General features: G+C 46.6%; 1 protein-coding gene across 2 annotated transcripts in view; it reads left to right on the forward strand.

Annotated features, from left to right (window-relative positions):
- Positions 1-18,602, forward strand: part of PTPRT (protein tyrosine phosphatase receptor type T) — a 1,022,164-nt gene that overhangs the window by 357,892 nt on the left and 645,670 nt on the right. For both annotated transcript variants that reach the window (XM_044385622.3, XM_044385623.3), the window contains exon 5: positions 1,302-1,417. In XM_044385622.3, coding sequence (XP_044241557.1) covers positions 1,302-1,417 — 116 coding nt within the window. The remainder of the gene's footprint in view (positions 1-1,301; positions 1,418-18,602) is intronic.

Consider the following 18,602-nt stretch of genomic DNA (forward strand, 5'->3'; position numbering starts at 1 on the left):
AAACATGTAAAGCATTTATCACAGCGCCTGGCATTGCTGGAGCTTTAGATAAGTGATATTATTGCTATTACTTGTCTCTCTGGGTATTGGACTCTGTCTGAAAAGATGGCCAGAGGCCCTTGTTGAACCTTCTTGATCCTCTTAACAACTGTTCATTTGGTCTCATCGCGGGGCAGTGGCTGTCCGGTTCATCAGTGATTCCGTTGATGCGCTAGGCGATCTTTGGCATTTTTGTGCCTCACTGAAGAAGTTCGTACTTGTTGGCATGGGTTAGCAACTCGTGCGTCTCTGGGGGGCTCGAATAGGCGAGACCCTCACTCCACAAACAAGGAAAGAGATGAACCCATGACCCCACAGAAAACAGTGTCATTCTGGGATGATTGCTCACAGACCCTGTGAGTTTCATTTATTTGAAAGTCCCTTTTCCTGTTGTGCCAAGTCCCCAGAGCAGATGTCCCACGTCCCTCCCATCCTTGGGAGATACTGCAGCTTAGAGCTCAGAGTGTGGACTCTGAAAGTTGCTTCTTGAGTTCTCTGTCCCTCAGTTCACTCACTGTAAGAGACGATCCCTCCACCAGCCTCATTGGGTTCAGTGTGTTACCGTGTGGGGACCCCGCACAGCGAGCCCTGTGTGAATGACAGCTCCTGGGTTTCTCCTCCACCTTTTTCCCCTCCTTCGCTCTGCCCTCTTCATCATCTTCCTCACAAGCATCATCACCGAGGCCAGGCGTGTGGGTCTCAGGCTCACAGGTGCTTTGCTTCGGCTTCCCTCTTTTTTGCTCACTCAGGCTAGAGCGAGGACTTTTCGCTGGTGAATCCTCCCCATGACCCCTCCCTTCAATTTTTTCCTTCCCAACATGCCAGTATTGCCCCGAAGCTAATAATAGGGATTTTGAGGCTCCGAGAGACCTGGATTCATGTCTTGTCTCCCTCACTTTCTGGCTCTCTGATTGTGCTGAGCTATGTAAGTCTTCAGAGCCTTCATTTGCTGATCTGTGAAATGGAGCTAGCACCCATCCCACGAATATTGGCAGGTTTAAGTGAGGCAATCAGGTAAAGCTCGTAGAACCAGCAGCGCCTCGCTCACAGTAAGCGAGCCAGCAGCCGGAGCTCTTCGCTGTGCCAGGCCGCTTCCCAGGTGTGGCTTCCACCCTGTGCAGCGCTCATCCTGTGGGTTGGATGTGGGTGGCAGCTCTGGATCGAGCTGGTTATATGACAGGCACTGTTGTAGGCCCTGGGAATACAGTGGTGCCGCAGGTTATTGAATTCAGTCCTCACGTGCTGTTTGGTTTCTCTCCTAGGAAAAGCACCTCATTTTCTGCGGCTCCAAAACGTCGAGGTGAATGTGGGGCAGAATGCCACCTTTCAGTGCATCGCTGGTGGGAAGTGGTCTCAGCATGACAAACTTTGGCTCCAGGTAAGGGTGGGAGTGGCCCCCTGCTCACACCTGCCCATCCCTTGGTAAGGGAAGAAAGTGTGTGCTGGGATGAAGGGCTTGGTGTGCATAAGGGGAGGGGATAGCTTCTATGTCCCTCTACTCCTTGGGTGATACTCTGCCTCCGTGATCTTGTTAGATCATTGCTCTAATTCTGTTTTGTAGGCATCAGGATACCCATTTCACAGATGGAGAAACTAAGATCATAAACATAAAAGTGCCAGAACTAGAACTTGTAACTACGACCTTTCCAAGCTGTCTTCTAACAGCCTTTGTCCTTTAAGGCCAGACTCCCAGGGTGAAGACAGACTTAATACTTTAGATTCTGCGTATGTGGAATCATGAAATCTTCACTGGAGGGACCTTAACTACCCAGTGGTCCACCAGATTCCTGTCTGACGCATAATGCTCCTCCACAGCGTTCTGTAAAGTCTGGTAAAATCACCCTTTGCCAGAAAACTTCACTACACCAGCAAAGCCATGTGTTCTTTGGCTGAACGAGTCTCTCAGGAAAGTCAGCGAGATGTTCTGAGTTTGAATCTGTTCTGCTCTTAGGTCTGCTCCTTGGCGTTACTTTCAAAGCAAGATAAGAGAGGATCTCTTTCAGTGGGGCGAAGCGGGGGGAGGATGGGACACAGAATTAGACACAAATTGTTGCAGCATCAGAGATATTCCCATGGATGTGAGAGTAGAAATACCAAGTGGTAGGACAGCGCACAAGGTGACCTGTGCTGTTCAGTGAGTAACCACACGTGGCTATTGAACATATTTTGGTATTGTTTTTTATTTTACACAAATTCATTGAGGTTTGAGATACAGTATTTAAAATGGGTAATTTTATACGTTTTCATGTGTGTATGTTTGTGAAACTGTGATCACAGTGAAGGTACTAGACCTATCCATCATCCTCAGAAGTTTCCTTTTTCCCATTTGAAATCCCTTCTTTCTGCCCTCTTTACTCCCATCGGTCTCCGGGTGATCACTGATCCGTGTTCTGTCACTTGACCCTTGAACTTGCATGGGTTTGAACTGGGTGGGTTCACTTATAGATTTTTTTGATTAATAAATACAGTACAGTACTGTAAATGTATTTTCACTTTTTTATGATTTTCTTCCTATGATTTTCTTTCTTTTCTCTAACTTGACTCTAAGAATACAGCATATAATACATAAGACATACAAAGCATATCTTTATTGACTATGTTATTGGTAAAGCTTCTGGTCAATGTAGACTATTAGTCATTCAGTTTGTGGGGGGAGGCAGAAGTCATACAGTGGATTTTTGACTGTAGTGGGGTTGCGGTTTTTAACCCCCATGTCGAAGGGTCCACTGTGTATTAATTTGCATGTTCTAGAATTTTATATGAATGAAGTCACACAGTGTGTATTCTTTTTTTCACTCAACAGAATTATTTTGAGATCATCTGTGATGTGTGTGTGTGTATATATATAGATATCTATCTATCTATCTATCTAAAATTTTGTTGTTATTGAGTAATATTCCATTGTATGAAGATACCATGATTTCTTTATACATTCATCTGTGGATGGACATGTGGGTTGTTCAGTTATGGGTTTTTTAAAAACAAGTTGCTAAAGGGTGCCTGAGTGGCTCAGTTGGTTAAGTGTCTGCCTTCGGCTCAGGTCATGATCCCAGGGTCGTGGGATGGAGCCCCGCATCGGGCTCCCTGCTCAGTGGGGAGTCTGCTCCCCCCTCCCCCCACTCGTGATCTCTCTCTCATTGTCTCTTTAAGTAAATAAAATCTTCAAAAAAAAATGTAAGAAAAAAGTTGCTGTGAACATTCACGGACTTGAATGGATGTATGGGCAAACGCTTTCGTTTCTCTTGGACAGATGCCTGGAATTGGAATGGCGGGGCCCTCTGGTAGATGTATAACTTTTAAAAGAACCGCTGAGCTCTTTTCCGTGTGATTGTACCATGTTGCTTTCCCGTCAGCAGCGGATGGGAGTTGTTGCTTACCGACATCCCTGCCAGTGCTTGGTATGGTCGTTCTTTTTAATTCGAGCCATTTGACAGGTGTGTAGTGGTACCTCCTTGTGATTCTCGTTTTCCTTTCCCTCAGGACCAGTGATGCTGAACACCTCTCCATGTGCTCATTTGCTGGCATTCGTGTGTCGTCTTTGGTGCCATGTCTGTTTCAGGTTTTTTTTTTTTCTCCTTTATTGTTTTTTTCCTTATTATTGTATTTTGGCAGTTCTTTGTATGTTCTGGATACAGATCCTTTGTCGGATACATGCTTTGAAAATATTTTCTCTCTTTATCTGTGGTTTGTCTTTTCGTTCTTTTAATTGTAGCGTTGGAGGAGCAATTTTTAAATTTGGATGAAATCAAATTTATCATTTTCTTCTTTTTTGGATCTTGTCCTGGCATCATTTCTAAGAAATCTTTGCCTAACCGAGGGTCACAATGATTTTTTTTTTCTTCTGTTTCCTTCTAGAAATTTTATAATCTTAGCTTTTACATTTAGGTCTGTAACCCATTTTGAGTTAATTTTGCATATGGTGTGAGGTATGCATTGAAGTTCTTTTTTCTTTTGGCGTGCATTTAGAGATCTCTGTTGTTCCAGCATCATTAGTTGAAAAAGAGCATTCTTTCTCTGCTGTGCTGCTTTTGTCCACAGAGGTACGGGGCTATTCCTGGGCTCTTGATCCTTTTCCATTGATCTCTTTGTCTGTCTTTATGCCACTATCACACTGACTCGGTTACCGTAAGCTTTATAACAAGTTTTGAATCTGGTATTGTTAGTCTTCCAGTTCTTCCTTTTCACAGTGATTATGACTGTTCTAGGTCGTTTGCATTTCCATATGACTTTAGAATCCCTTTGTCAACTTCTACATGAAAAGCCTGTTGGGATTTTGATGGGGATTGATTGCATTGAATCTATAAATCACTTTTGCAGAGAACTGACATCTTAGCAATAATGACTTTTGTGAGTATGAACATGGTATAGTTCTTCATTTATTTAAAGTCTACAGTAATTTCACTCAGCACTCACTGTAATTTTCAGTGTATAGGTCTGACACATGTTTTGGTCAGACTTTTCCTTGGGTGTCTGATATTTTTGGTAGAAAAAGATCTCCATTTCTGACTTTTGCTGCTGGTGTATAGAAATACACTTGACTTCCAGATACTGATCTTGTGTCCTACAACCCTGTTAAACTTAGAGTGGCAATTTACGTTTAAATTAATTAAAATAAATAAAATTCCGAACTTAGATGCCTGTCACACTGGTCTCACTTCAAGTGCATAGTAGCCACGTGCATCTAGTGGCTGCTGTGGTGGACAAGTGCCCACGGGACATTTGCAACATTGCAGAAAGGCTTCGTGGAGAGCAGAGCTCGCGCTTCAACACAACAGGAATGTTGGTTGGAAGATGCCAACTCCAGTTACTTCCACCCTCATTTATTGAAAGATCTCCACCATCTCTTGGGGCTGACGTAGTTCAGATGTTGGTCCCCAGTCTGTGCCCGGCCATCTCGGCACACTTGGATGGAAGCTCATGGTATCGCTTCTCTTCTTGCCTTTGAACCTGTTTCCTGCAGTTGAGTGAAAGAGCACCTGTTGTGGCTGACCATTCTTCCTCGCTCCGTGGCAGTGCAGTAGAATGAAAGTCATAGTAGTGCCTGACCCTCTTGCTTCCCTGGGCTGCCTGCAGACCACAAGAATCACGGTGAACTTCCATGTGTCACTCAAGTATTTTGTGTTAATTAATCTTTCAGTTGTAATTCCTATTGCACATCAGGCTCTCCGAAGCTTTGTCATTTCAACGGCGCTGCCTCAGTTGGGTCAGGAGACTGAGAAGGAACAATCACAATATTTTCAACACCTTTATTTAGCTTTTCCAATTATTTTGTGATGATTATTGCTGCATTTCTGAGTTGCATGTCCTGAACCTTGGCTTTTATCAGCGGAAGGATTTAGAAGGTAATAGAAGTATTGGAGAAAATAGATGGAAACGTACGGTGTGGAGCTCTCCCACACCTTATTTGCCTCCTTTTCAATGTAAACCAAATCTTATTTCACAGAACGTTATTCAGGTGGCTTACAATGGGACATAAAGCGTGACAAGATAGCATAAATTAAAAGTGAGGCAGCGGGAGATAGGAGGAAAGGAACACAACTGCAGAGCTGGTCATAATGTTAAAACTGCGTTTCTCCACATCTGTGGCTTGCTGGCGGGTGACGGGCGGAACCCACAGCACCACAGCCGCTAGTGGCGTAAAGGAAACTTGTCAGATAAACAGTTCAGAGTGTCCACAAGATAAAACAAACCAATTGCTCGGGAACATTCTAACTTGTTCGCACAGAAGCCAGACAGGAATTGTTCCCAGGAGTCCTCATAAAGAAAACAGCGTGTGATGTAAGGAACGGTGTTCTTTCTATTGAGGGCACACAAGCGAGTTTCACAGGCTCGTTTCCCGTATTGGCGCTCTGTGCAAGAGCAGTTTGGGCAGGTGGTCAAAGAGGGAGGGGATGGGGTGGGGCAATGCGATAGGACAAAAGTCCCCAACTCTCTGCTCATCTGTCTCCATCCCGGGATACTTTAAATATACCTGGTGAGTGAATAGTTTCAATAGCTACTCCTTTAAGGAAGCCACCAGAAATATTGTCTCCCTCATCTGTATTTCAGGAAATAGTGGGAGGTAGGTGGTTTTACACTGTGCTCTCGGGCAAATGCCTGCTTGGCTAGTTAAGTCCAGGCTTTATATTTGGCAGTGTGGTTGGAAGTAAGTTCACGCCTTTGTACAAATTATGAGGCACCTGTCCTGACACCTGCCTGCCACTCAGTCCGGTGCACCCTGCTTGACACGGGCAGAGGCAGGAGTGCGTTTCTCATGAGATGCTGCTTTGGTTCTGTCCCAGCGCCTGGAGGAACAGTGTACAGAGTGGCCAGAGTTCTGTTCCATACATCAGGGCTTCTGTGACTCAGTCTGAAAATTCCCAAAATCAGCGAGACAGGTGTATTGTGGCCGAGTGTCTACCTTTCACCAGTGCTGTTTCTTCCTGTACCTTCCAGGAGACAATGAGGAATCACTGTTGGTCACCAAAGACGAAAACGTTTTTATCCACCAGTTTTAAGTCAGGGAAATAAAGCCAGTGACTTTGTTTCCAGAATAGTATGTCCGTGCCCCTTCTCTCCGGCAATGTTTGGGGAGTGGTTGGTGGACTTCTAGTTTGAGATAAATCCCTATCGTCTCTGTCGTAGAGAATGCTTGCCTTCCTTTCCATAGAGCGGGACACTATAGCTTGGTTGTCCTTACGTGCTTTCTGATCATAAATTGGTAAGTTAAAAAGGAGGACCAGCCCGTACCCCTGTTTTACTCTCTCCTGGAAACTTTATATGCCCTTTAGAAACCCCAGCTGCTGGTGCCAGCTTTCATGGAATTACAGTGCACACTCTACCTAAGAATCAGTGGGTGGGATCTATGCAAAAACGTGTATCCCTGAGCCTAGAACAATACTAGTCCTTTAGGGAAAAGGCTGGCAGAGGCCCCTGAAAGTTATCAACAAGCTCATCTTGTTTGGGGGTGATTTCTCCTTGAGGGGAAGAGTCTAATGCCATGGTCTATGGTGGAAAGAGCTTCATTCATAACTTGCTAATTCCTTACATGATACCTTGGCCTGAGCAACCCAAACGTACAATTTTGAAGCATTTCTTAAGCAAGTAGATGGTGTCCATTCTGCCTGGAATGTCCAGTGAGCAAAGCAGCCTACAGGTTGGGGAGCCCTTTAAACAAAAAAAGAACAATGTTCAGGGTACGGCGAGGTGGAGGTGTGCTGACGGATTATCAGTGCAGCACAGGGAGAAATGTGTACGTGGGTGCATCTTTTCTGGAGGGTAATTTGGCAGTAGGTAGCTAAAATCTTAAATGTACATATTCTTCCAACAAGTAATTTTACTTTTGGGAATTTACCTGAGAAAATAACCGGAGGGAGAAAAAAATGTATCTGCAAGTATATTCAAAAGGATGAAACCTGAAAACATCCTGAACGCCCAGCAGAAGGGACTGAGGAAGTAAATGCTGGAATGCAGTCACTAAATATCGGGTTCTAGAAGTATATTGAATGCCATTTTCACAATAGGTGTCTAAGTGAAAAGAGCAGGTTATAAAACAATGTGTTCAATATATTTTTTATCAAAATAAACGTGAATGCATATTTATGCACACAAATATATCCGTACTTATATAAATAGTATTATACGTTAACACTGTAAGACACGTATCAGGACACTTAGTAATTGATTGTGATGGTAGATATGTATGCTTTGGATATTTACCTTTTCTGTTTCACCCAAATACTTTGAAATGAATATAGGTAACTAATAAAAACAGGGGAAAAAAAATCCACGAGGCCCAGCAGAATTAGAAGCAGAACCGCCCGCTGCCCCGCTTTCCCTCACACTCTCCTCACCAGCAGTTACCCTTCATCCGAGGGGGGGGGGGGTTAGAAATATTCCATGTGTGGCACCTGGTCTTTATGGAAGACTGTGACCCATGGGTCCAGAGCAGGCCGTGTCAGCCCCACTGCAGGGCTCATTTCCAGGCATCCCTACAAAGGATTTGCTTCACTGTGGGTTCGTACAACAAATAACATTTGACGCGTCACAGAAATGAGGCCATGAGTCCAAACGCCTGGCACAGATCTCAGTAGGGGCAGCATATGTGTTTAGACAGATCACAGGCATTGGACCGGGAGCAGACCCTGATCTGGCAGGAAAAGGCTCTTGCCCTGTGAGCGCATCAGCTCGGCAGCAGTCACACCAGGGCTGACGAGATAAGCAGACGTGTCAGTCCTTTGTGCAGCCGATGTTTCCGGTCAACCTGTTTCCCTGCTCCCTGAAAGCCTGCCGCTGGCTTGGGGCTGGGCATGTGCTGGACCCAGCTCCTCCACCTCCCGCCTACGTCTGTACCAGGTGTCCCTTCCATGTGGGACTGCTCTTGGAAACCTAGTGGCCACAGCACAACTAAACAGTAGTGGTCAACGGATGATAACACAGTTGTGAACGTTGATAGCTTGGTTACACATAGGATGGAATTAATTCTCATCGCCAAGTTTTCAGGGAATTGCTACTTTTAGCCCTGTTTGTAGATGAGACTAAGTCTTGGAGGGGGTCAGTGAGCCCCACAGGCCAGAGTCCCATAGGTCCTGAGCTGTGGAGGCAGGATTGGAATGTCTGTGTCACGTGGTTCATCCTGAGTGTCCTTCCATGGTCACCTCGTAGACCTGACACTTAGGTCACCATGCCAGCCTTCCTTCCTTAAAGGTGGCTTCCTAGTAGAAAAAAAATCATTTAGCACATATTTACACACCTTTAATTTGCACTGTACTAGATACTTAGAGATTTGTATTTCTCAAATTTACAAAGAAAAATCAAAATAAAAAAACCCTTGGAATTTTTTTTTTCGAATTGCCCCCATGTAGTTGCCTTCTTACTTCTCCCCTTCTTAGCCACATTTCCTAAACGTGATGTCTGCGCTTGCAGTGTGGCTCTCTTCAGCTCCCCACTCTTCCCAGCAGTGGCCCTTGTGAAGGTCCCTAGTGATTTTCTTGTTGCTGAAGCCGATGGTGGTCGTGATGGTGATGATTCCTTGTACTTGACTCTTCTTTCTTTGGTGTTTGGTGATGCTGATGGCTTCTCCTTGGAGATCTTCCTGTCCTCTTGGTTCTGTGACGTCGGTCTACTGACAACCATGAAAGGTCTGAAACTTCTTTGCAGGCTACCGAGTTTGCTTGCACAGTTTCATAGATGCTGGCGGAAGGTGTGACTCATGGGTCAGAGACAAAGGACTTCATTAGTCACTACACAGCAGGTAGCATGGCCATCATGTTTGCCACAGTTCCTGTCCCCACTCCTTCCCCCCTACCTCTCCCCGCCCCTGACGAAGTCCAGTGAGAATGATGTGGGGTGGATCTGGGCCAGGTTTGCATACAGGGGGGGAACCCTGTGCTTAGAAATCCCCAACTTTTTATTGTTAGCTTTATTGAGATATCATTTATAAACCATAATAGAATTCAGTGGTTGTTAGTGCATTTGCAGTCATGGAACCATCACATACTTTGTCTTTCCTTCTTTTCACCTATGGGTACCTTAGATCAAAAAACAGCTCCTTGAGGGCAACCCGGGGGATGAAAATCTAGCTGGGCTTTGATCTCCGGGAGGTTGCATTCTCCCCAGTTCCTCTGTACCTGATGCATGGGCCTCTCCTCTGTCATCCTGTGCAGCGCATCTCTGAGGACAATAGCCAACTTGCACCTGGAAGTTTCCCTTCACACACTTTTTCTTTCCTCCTTCACTTCCTGATACACTTTCCTAGGGGTCTTCCCTCAGTCCACCCTCAGTCTATGCACCTCTGGATTTGATCTCAGCTCTTCCAGGCCCAAGTGCCTGGGAGCTGGGGGAAGATTGGTGAGCGAGGTGCACCTGCTTCGTGTCCTCAGGGGGCTTATCTTCTGACAGCAGAGACATTAAGCAACTAACACGGAGTTCAGTATGTCAGCACAAATGTGACCAGACTACCAGGGGAAGAGAAGGGTCTGTTGGGAGCATCTCTGCGAGTATCTCTCTGACAAGTGTCCTTGGAAGAAGTGGCCTTTGATTGGAGTTCTGAGGGGGGAACTGGAAATAGCCAAAGGGAGGTAGTGCCACACGGGGGCGGCACGTCTGCTGGCCCTTCACCACCTGCTCATCCTCTTGGCTCAGGGATTCCCACTCCCTATGGGGCTTAATCCAGGACCCTCCCGACTCTGCACACTCCGCAGGAGCTCTGAACCCAGAGAGCAACCCCAGACAAGCCATGCATGTGGGGGGGCCTTGGGAGGGCTTCTGCACAGCTAATCAAAAATGATTTATGTCCACTTCCATTTCTTTTAACTTTTAATAAAAAATAACCAAAAGCTATTCTTTAGAGACTGCCAGAGAGGTACAACTATGGTCTTAAGAGAATCAATGAGTCAGGTTTTAGTGAGTTTCCAAATGTCATGCCATTGAAGCGGTATGACTAGAAGTGAAAAGAATATTCATTTACAAATGAACCTAAATATTTTCTAGCCAGGAGAGAAGGCTTCCAGGATCCTGTATTAAAGCATCTCCTGTGAAACAGGCATCCTGTCTCTTGCACACCCTTTCCCTTTTATTAAAGACAGCACCGTTTCCACTTTGACCAATCACAAATGAATTACAAGCCTGCGTGCTCTCTCTGCAATAATGACAGCCATTTTTGCAGGCTCTGTCTTATCTCTTTGTGAAAGGAATAATGCCATGACACAGGAGCAGAGGGGAGGGGGAACTGCAGAATGGCGAGGCCATTATAGATGCCTCCGTCGCTGTAATAGTGGTGTGAAAATAGCAGACTCTCCGTGGCATCAGGTGCTTCTCCGGTTTCTTCTCTAGGTAGTTCCTGAAGATAGGTCTTGCCTGGGGCTGTAAGGATGCATGTGTGCTAGGGTCAGAAATATTAAAGCGTGGGTGTTTGTAGCCCCTCTTTTTGCAAAGTGTGTGACTCTCAAATGATGTAGAAAAAAAAAGGCAGCTAAGGAAAGGTGGAATTCGAGTTGTTTTAAAAAAAGAGACAAGCAGATGAAAGAAGAGAAAGAACAATGAGAGATTTCAGCAGAAGCTGTTGCCACGATGGGAGAGGCAGGGGTGTAAGATGGGATTAAGCAGGACCACCTCTTAAGTTTCACAGTGCCTTCATTCAGTTGAGAATGTGTGTCCCCCCAGATAGATGCGTTGGACAAAAGGTTCACCTTATGGGCAGGTGCATCCTCATGAGCTTAGAGCTTGGCGAACAAAGCGTCTGGGCAAAGAAATCCTCCAAGTGGACTCCGTCAGCCGGCGGGTCTGGACTCTGGTTTGCCAGGAGAGCGTGAGCTGGCTCTGAGTGGCACACCAGCGGCTGGGCATCTTTGGTGCAGTGACCAGTCGCTCAACCGCAGGAGGTGGCCTGGATTTAAGGAACGTTTCCATTCGTGTGTTCTGAGGTGCGGTTTGACTCCTTACTTTCCATTGAGGGCTTTAAGACGGCAGTCACCTTCACGTCTTGGAGACCTAGGACAAAGTGAGCAGCATCAGCCTCGGTAACTTGTTGGAAGTGCAGATTAACTAGCCTCACCCCTGACCTACTGAATCACCCTCCAGGTGATTCCAATGCCCGCTGACTTTTGAGAACCACTGCTTTAGACTCATGAAGTTGAATGAAGACAACCTCGCCTGAACCTGATAGCCTGTCCGTGTGCCATTGCTTAATAATGTACTCGGAGAGTCTGTTAGCCAAGAATGGGGGAGGATGCTTGGCCAGTGCGTCTTTACGTAGATATTTCTGACTAAGAGACCACTGAGGTTTCCAGAAAGCTAGGCATCTGGGCTTCTGTCACTGCATTTCCCAGACTGTATTCTCTGGAGCCATCATTTCCTGTAAGATGGCAGTTGGTGTTCTTTGAATAAGCAAAATTAGTTTCTGGAACACTGCACTCTCTACCCTCCGCTCACAGAGTCCTGGTGAAACCGAGCACCGTCCTATAGGAATGGCAGTTGTGCAATGGAATGGGAAGGCCTCAGTCTCTGGAATAGGATCACCTGGGTCCACATGCTAATTCAGTCCCTCAGCGAAGTCATATAAGGACTTGCTACTGCCCATGTAGTTGGTTCAGACCCACTGAGTCAGAATCTGCCTTTTTAATGAGATCCCCAGGGGATTTGTAAGCAGGGTAGGTTGAGAACTACCATTCATCAGGTGTGTTGCTTGACCTATTTCTGCCTCAGTTTCCTCATTTGTAAAATAAGAGTAATAATAGGGCTTCTCTCATGCTTTATGGTACATGAAAAGCCCCTGGAGGGTTTGTTAAAACCAGACTGGCTCCATCCCTCGAGTTCCTGATTTAATAGGTTTAGGGTGGGGCTGGAGATTTGCATTTCTAACAGGTTCCCCAGGGGGTGCTCCCGTAGTGGGTGTGCAGACCACACTTTGAGCACCAGTGTTCTGGATTGTTCTAAGAGCATAGCTCTCTCCATGCTGACCCTGTTGTCCACCATGAAGCATGCTACTTCAATACTCAACTTTATACTTGACCCTTTTTGCCATTTGGTTGGGATTTTAACCCAGCCTGTAAATTCCTCTGGGCAGAAGTTATAAACCTTCCACACTCCATACTCTCTCATTTTATGTTTTGTTGAATAATGAGTACATTCCCAGTGTTGTTAATAATAGAATAAGGAAGAGGAAAGACTCAGATTGCCAACCCCAATAAACAGTGTCTACAAATGGATATCAGCCCTGGGATTCTCTTTAAAATTTGCATTTCCAGCAGCTCTCCAGGTGATGCTGAGGGTCCAGGACCCATCCACAGAGAAGCACTTTCACAGAGATTTTTAAAGGGTTAAGTGCATTCTGTCATGTAAGCCAGTTAACACAGTGCCCGGCATTGGCTACGTACTCAAAAATGTTAATGTGACTTTTACTTAATGCTCAGACAAATCCTGCTAGGGGGAACGAAATATTTATCAAACTCACTTAGTTATGGAACTCTTGACTCATGGGGGATATGTTGACTTTTGGGGGAAGCAGTGTGTTATTGCAGGGGTGCTCGAACTTGCCCACATAACGAGTGTTCAGCGGAGTCCATTCCCAGCCTGCCCCCGCCCTTTTTGAACAGGTTGGGCAGCAGACTACTGGCAGATCTCAAGGCATTGGCTCATGGGACTTCAGGAGACCCCACGTATAATGTCCCATAGGAGGAGGCAGAGACAGGAAAGCGCTTGGTAGAATGGGTGCTATCGGTGTCCTGGACAATGACCTTTCTGAGCCAGTGCCCCCAACCCTACGGCACTGTGCAGTTGGCTGCTAAAGGCTCAGAGCTCCCCCTTCCCCAGAGAACTGCCTTGGGGCAAATGGGAACAGTTTCGTTCTTTCCCCACCCGGAAGACCGTGGCCAGTGACTGGCTGACATGGGGGACCAATGCTAGCTCCTTGCCTGGAGCTGGGATCAACTCAGGTACATGTCAGGCTCTCGAGGTCCTGTGGAGTCAGGCTGCGCTGTTTTGACCACATCCTTCCTCAGCAGCATCTTCCCTCACTGTCCTTCATCCCCTTTATCCTGAGGGCACTCGGTAGGTCACCAAGTCTCAGACTCTGCTTCTGGGGAGTCTGGCTCTCTCCATGCCCCCTGGGAAATTTCTCCAATTTGCCCCAGACACACAGAGGCTAGAAGAGGATTCCATTTTAGAATGACAGATGTAGGTCTGAAAGAAGAAAAGAAGTATGCCCGAAATTTCAGTGGAAGGATATACTTACACGTGAAACATTTTACAACCACCAAAAGAAAATTCCGAGCATGTGGAAATGGTGAGGTGGAGGGCCTGGCAGATTCTTCCGCAGGCTTCCATATGCACCATCCATGTCATGCTTCTCTCTGGCCTTTCCCAGGACTTTGACTTCTCTTTGCTGTCCTGCTGCTCTTTCCCAGCACCCTAGCACTTGAATCCCCGTGCATGTATGTGGCACCTGGCGTCTCGCTTAGGAGGATTTGCTCTTCCACCTTGTCTCTGGGCTGCGGTCCATTTCGGGCTCCTGGCACCTGCCCGCCCCACCCCTCCCTGTGCCCACTCAAACCTGCTCCGTTGCCTGTGAGCCTGGATTTCGTGAGTCTGTTCCTGCTTGATGAAACCTCCCCTTGTTTTCTTCCCTTGCATTTTCCTTCCTGCCTGTGTCTGGGGCTGAGACCATGGTTGGAACCTGTGCTGCTTACACAGTCTCTCTACTTAAATCCCTTCTCCACGTTGCCATGGCATTCTGGTAGCTGAGCCTGTCACCGTGCCGGGTCTTCTAGACTCCCTCCTGATCTCGGTTGGTTCGTGGGTCGCTGCTCATTTGCCTTGACCTTCAGTACCTACTCGCCCTTCTGCCTGGGCTCATCTCTCTCACTTAACCTTCATTTCTCTCACTTAACCTTCATTTCTCCTTGCCGGTGGTCCATTGCAGTGCCATTTTGTATCATGGCTCTGGGCTCTCCTGCCTGTTCCTGTCCTGCTGTTGCCTGCTCCCAATATGACAAGTGTGATTATCAAAAGGCCTATTTTCCAGAGATTTTATAAGACAACCTGCAATTTCCTATCCTTCGATGGGAGAAAGTTCGGTGGTTCAGGAACTAAAGAGAAAAATGTGAATGGTTCAGGGGGATGCATTACTCCTCTCTGATTCTGCTGGAATGTGACATCATTAAGAAGAAAACAAAATAATACTGGAGGTCACATAAAAATAAATTTTTTAAAAGATTTTATTTATTTGACAGAGAGCGAGCACACACACAAGCAGGGGGAGTGGCAGAGGGAGAGGGAGAAGCAGACTCCCCAGCTGAGCAGGGAGCCTGATGCAGGACCCCATCCCAGGACCCTGGGATCATGACCTGAGCCCAAGGCAGATGCTTCACCGACTGAGCCACCCAGGCGCTCAATAAAATTTAAACTAAATGTGAAAAATGAATGTTTTGCACTTAATTGGCTCTTTGCTGTTTGTTAGTTTCTTATAACTGATGGGACAGATTAGACTTAGTGGCTTAAAACAACACATTTATTGCCTTGCGGTGGTGGAGATCAGAGGTCAGAAAGGAGTCTTAGAGGAGTTAAGGTGGTGGTGTTGGCCAGGCTGTATTCCTTCTGGAGGCTCTAGCGGAGAATTTACTCCCTTACCTTTTCCAGCTTCTGGAAGCTGTTTGCATTCTTTGGTTCTGGCTCCTTCCTCCATCTTCAAGCCATCAGTCACGTCACTTTGACCTCTGCTTCTGTCACCGCATGTCCGGTCTCTGACTCTGACCCTCCTCCGTCTTTCTCATACGAGGCCCGTTGTGAGTACATTGGGCCCACCTGCATCATCCAGGATCATCTCCAAATCTCCAGATCCTCACCTTCTTCAAAGTCCCTTCCACCACGGACGGTAACATATTCCCAGGTTCCAGGGATTCGCCTATGGACATGGTGGGGGGTCGTTATCCCTACCCCACTTTTCATGGTTAATTTCTTGGTTCATTTGGAGAGCTCCGCTCACACCAGGATACGCCATCCTGGGCTAAGTGTTCTGTACACCTTGTCATTTATGCATCACAGGAACTTCCTAAAATGCACACCAGTATCACGTCCGTTATAGGTGGAAGGAAACCAGAGGTGAGAGAAATGAAATCAGGGCCCGAGGCTGCACATTTGGGGCATTTGTGTGCTTTTGTTTCATTGTCATTTCCTGTCCCATCTTTCCCTAGCTCCCGCCCTGGCCTCTCTCAACTATCTAGCCTCCTGGGAGCTCAGCTGTGACCACGGGGGGACCAGCCACAGCCAGGAGAGAGGTTGTCTGGGCTTTGGGAGCAGTGGCAGATGAGGTGGTTTTATGCCAGATTGGTTTATTTATGTATCAGCATATTTTTTTCTGCCTAGATTTTTATATACTTCTTTATCCTTAATGTCCAATATTTTTGTGAAGTAAAACGTGTAGCTCAATTGTTGTAGTTTTCAAAAATTCTGTCAAGTGGATGGTAGGCCATTTCGGTCTGAAGATTTAGGTCCTGTTTTCATCCCAGCAAGTGAGCTGATGTATCTTGGGATAGGATTTGTGTTCCGTCCCCTGAGCTCCCATCTTCAGGCGTCCCAATTACTTCTCTGATGTACGTTGTCTGATCTCTGTTTTCTTCCCCAGTTTGCCTCCCTCCTGTCCTTTTATTGGTGCCTTCTTCGTGCTCTGGGTTATTTTCTCAAGCCTGTTCACCCCAGTCAGTGCTTTTCTGCAGTGTTGATTCTGCCGTTCACTTCTCGCGCCATTTTGAATCCTGCAAATGGTGCCCTTGTTTGGTTCCCGCAATTCTTTTGAGGTTTATTTTCTTTCTGAGTACTTTTCCTTATCCTCTCACCTCTTAGCTGATGGTCTGTAGAGTTCATGTGCTGGCATCGTGCTCAGTGTCTTCTTTCTTAACTCCCACATTTCTTGGCTGTTCAAAGCAGTGGAGGTCTGAGGAAAAGCCCTGTGTCTGGAGAGCTGTCTGTCTGCAACATAGACGTTTTTGCTCATTTCCCCCTACACAGCATTCCTTCCTCTATCACGTCTTTGCTTTTTTTTTTTTTTCCTTGTTTGTCCTCAGCTAAGAAATTGGTGGCACATAGGTAGATTTTGGCCACACCTATTTCCACATGTGGGAATAGGTGTGCTAGAGGAGATGAGGGGCAGGGAGTAGTTACCCCACATGAGAGCCACACATGGTGTCTTTAGGCCAAACACTGATGCCCGATGGCCTGCGTTCAGATCCCAGCTCTGCCACTTCCAAGCTAGGCAAGCAGTTCGCGTCTCTGAGCTTTAGTTTCCTCCTATACAGGTCGTAAGGAGTGGGCCCCCCTTACAGGCTTTTGTGAGGAATTAGTGAAGAAGGAATGTAAGACACTTAGCCCCTAGTAGTGCTTAGTCACTGTGAATTTAAGAAAGATCGAAATGTTTATGATGTTATAAATAAATCAGGTTAGAAAATACCGCACCAGAGCCTTATTGCTCTCTTTCTAGGTGTGACGTGCCTGCTTAGCCGTGAGGAGTGAGGAGGCAGTGGGCTGCTTCTGAGGCTTTTCTGTCCCTTCAGCCAACTTTTTTTCCGATCAGGTCACATTCCTGGCATTTGCCAGAATTTCCTCTACTTTTTCAGTGCATATTTTGGGAGAGGGAATTATGTCTGGTTAGTTCTCAGAGTTTGGGAGAGTTGTACCATCTCTTGCAAAAATGTACCCGGGCATGAGGCAGGTGACGGGCAGTTTCAACCCCAGCGACTTCTCCCTTAGTTCCCTTGCGTTGTTCTTGTCTGGTCCTGTGGCAGAGTTTTGGGAATACGAGGGGGTTATGGTTGCCCCTCATGCTGCTGTGCTTTTCAGCCTGGCATTTCCTTTATTTACGTAATTCTTTTTAAGTATAAAAGCAATGTTTGAGGCAGAAAGTCGAGAGAACGCCAAAAAGTAAAAAGAAAACCATCCTCTCCAATCTCCTCGTCTAGTCTGGAGCAAGTCACACAGAGGCCTTGGTTTCTCCATGTTTCTTGGCTTTTTTTTTTTTTTTTTTTAAGATTTTATTTATTTATTTGATGGTGAGAGACAGCCAGTGAGAGAGGGAACATAAGCAGGGGGAGTGAGAGAGGAAGAAGCAGGCTCCCAGAGGAGGAGCCTGATGCGGGGCTCGATCCCAGAACGCAGGGATCACGCCCTGAGCCGAAGGCAGATGCTTAATGACTGAGCCACCCAGGCGCCCCCATGTTTCTTGGCTTTTTGCTCCCTGCCCTCTCCTGCTGTTCCTTCTCATTCGCTTGGGACCGCTGAGCACAGTAGCTCTACCCCCTCTCGCATCCCAGTCCTGACACATCACTGACGGGAGCGTGGGTGGATGGAAGCAGGTCACATGTGTACTGGAGGTGCTTACTGTGGACAGGAAGTGATGAAGATTGCATCATGGAAGTTTCCAGATGTGGGGAAGCTCCTAAATCCTAACGTTTCCCAGAGTTCACTAGACAATTAAAGCACGCGATTTTACTTTCGGAAAAGAAAGAAAGGCAGTGAGGATAGGGTCTCGGTGAAAAGATGCTGGACCTGCAGTCGGAAAAGCTGGATAAGGGACTTCCTTGCTCTGCATATTTACTGAGCCATGCTGACATTTGGATTCTGCTAAGAAGAGCAGCAGTAATACCTCCAACAAGGCTGGGAGGATTAAAGAGGAGATTCAGGGTCTGGCTCATAGAAGGTGCTTAATAAATAGTCCCTCAGGCTGAATCCTTGGGCGTGTGCCTTACCAGTTGTCCTGACTCGCTGCTGCTGTAGGAAGGGGCTCGCTCACACTCAGAATATCACTTTTGAGTTTCCGCAGAGTGCAGACGGAAATGCTGGTGCATTCTTCTTGATTCTAGAAATGTTTACCAAGTCAGGAAGTTGGGCACAGTGCTGGAGATGAAAAGCGGTTAAAGGATGCCCTCTGGGAGCTCTGAGTCTAGTCTACAGGGGGAAATGTGTTGGTAACCCCCCCAAACAACAAAAACCCCCACAAAAACCCACTAGAGAGTGAATAGCTTCGAGAAGGTGGTGTGACAGGCGAGCTCACTGGAGATGGCGATGTGCCAAGTGTGAGTTTTTAAGGGTGGGGA

This window comes from Ursus arctos, unplaced genomic scaffold (genome assembly GCF_023065955.2).
Source record: "Ursus arctos isolate Adak ecotype North America unplaced genomic scaffold, UrsArc2.0 scaffold_16, whole genome shotgun sequence".
NCBI classification, from domain to species: Eukaryota; Metazoa; Chordata; class Mammalia; order Carnivora; family Ursidae; genus Ursus; species Ursus arctos.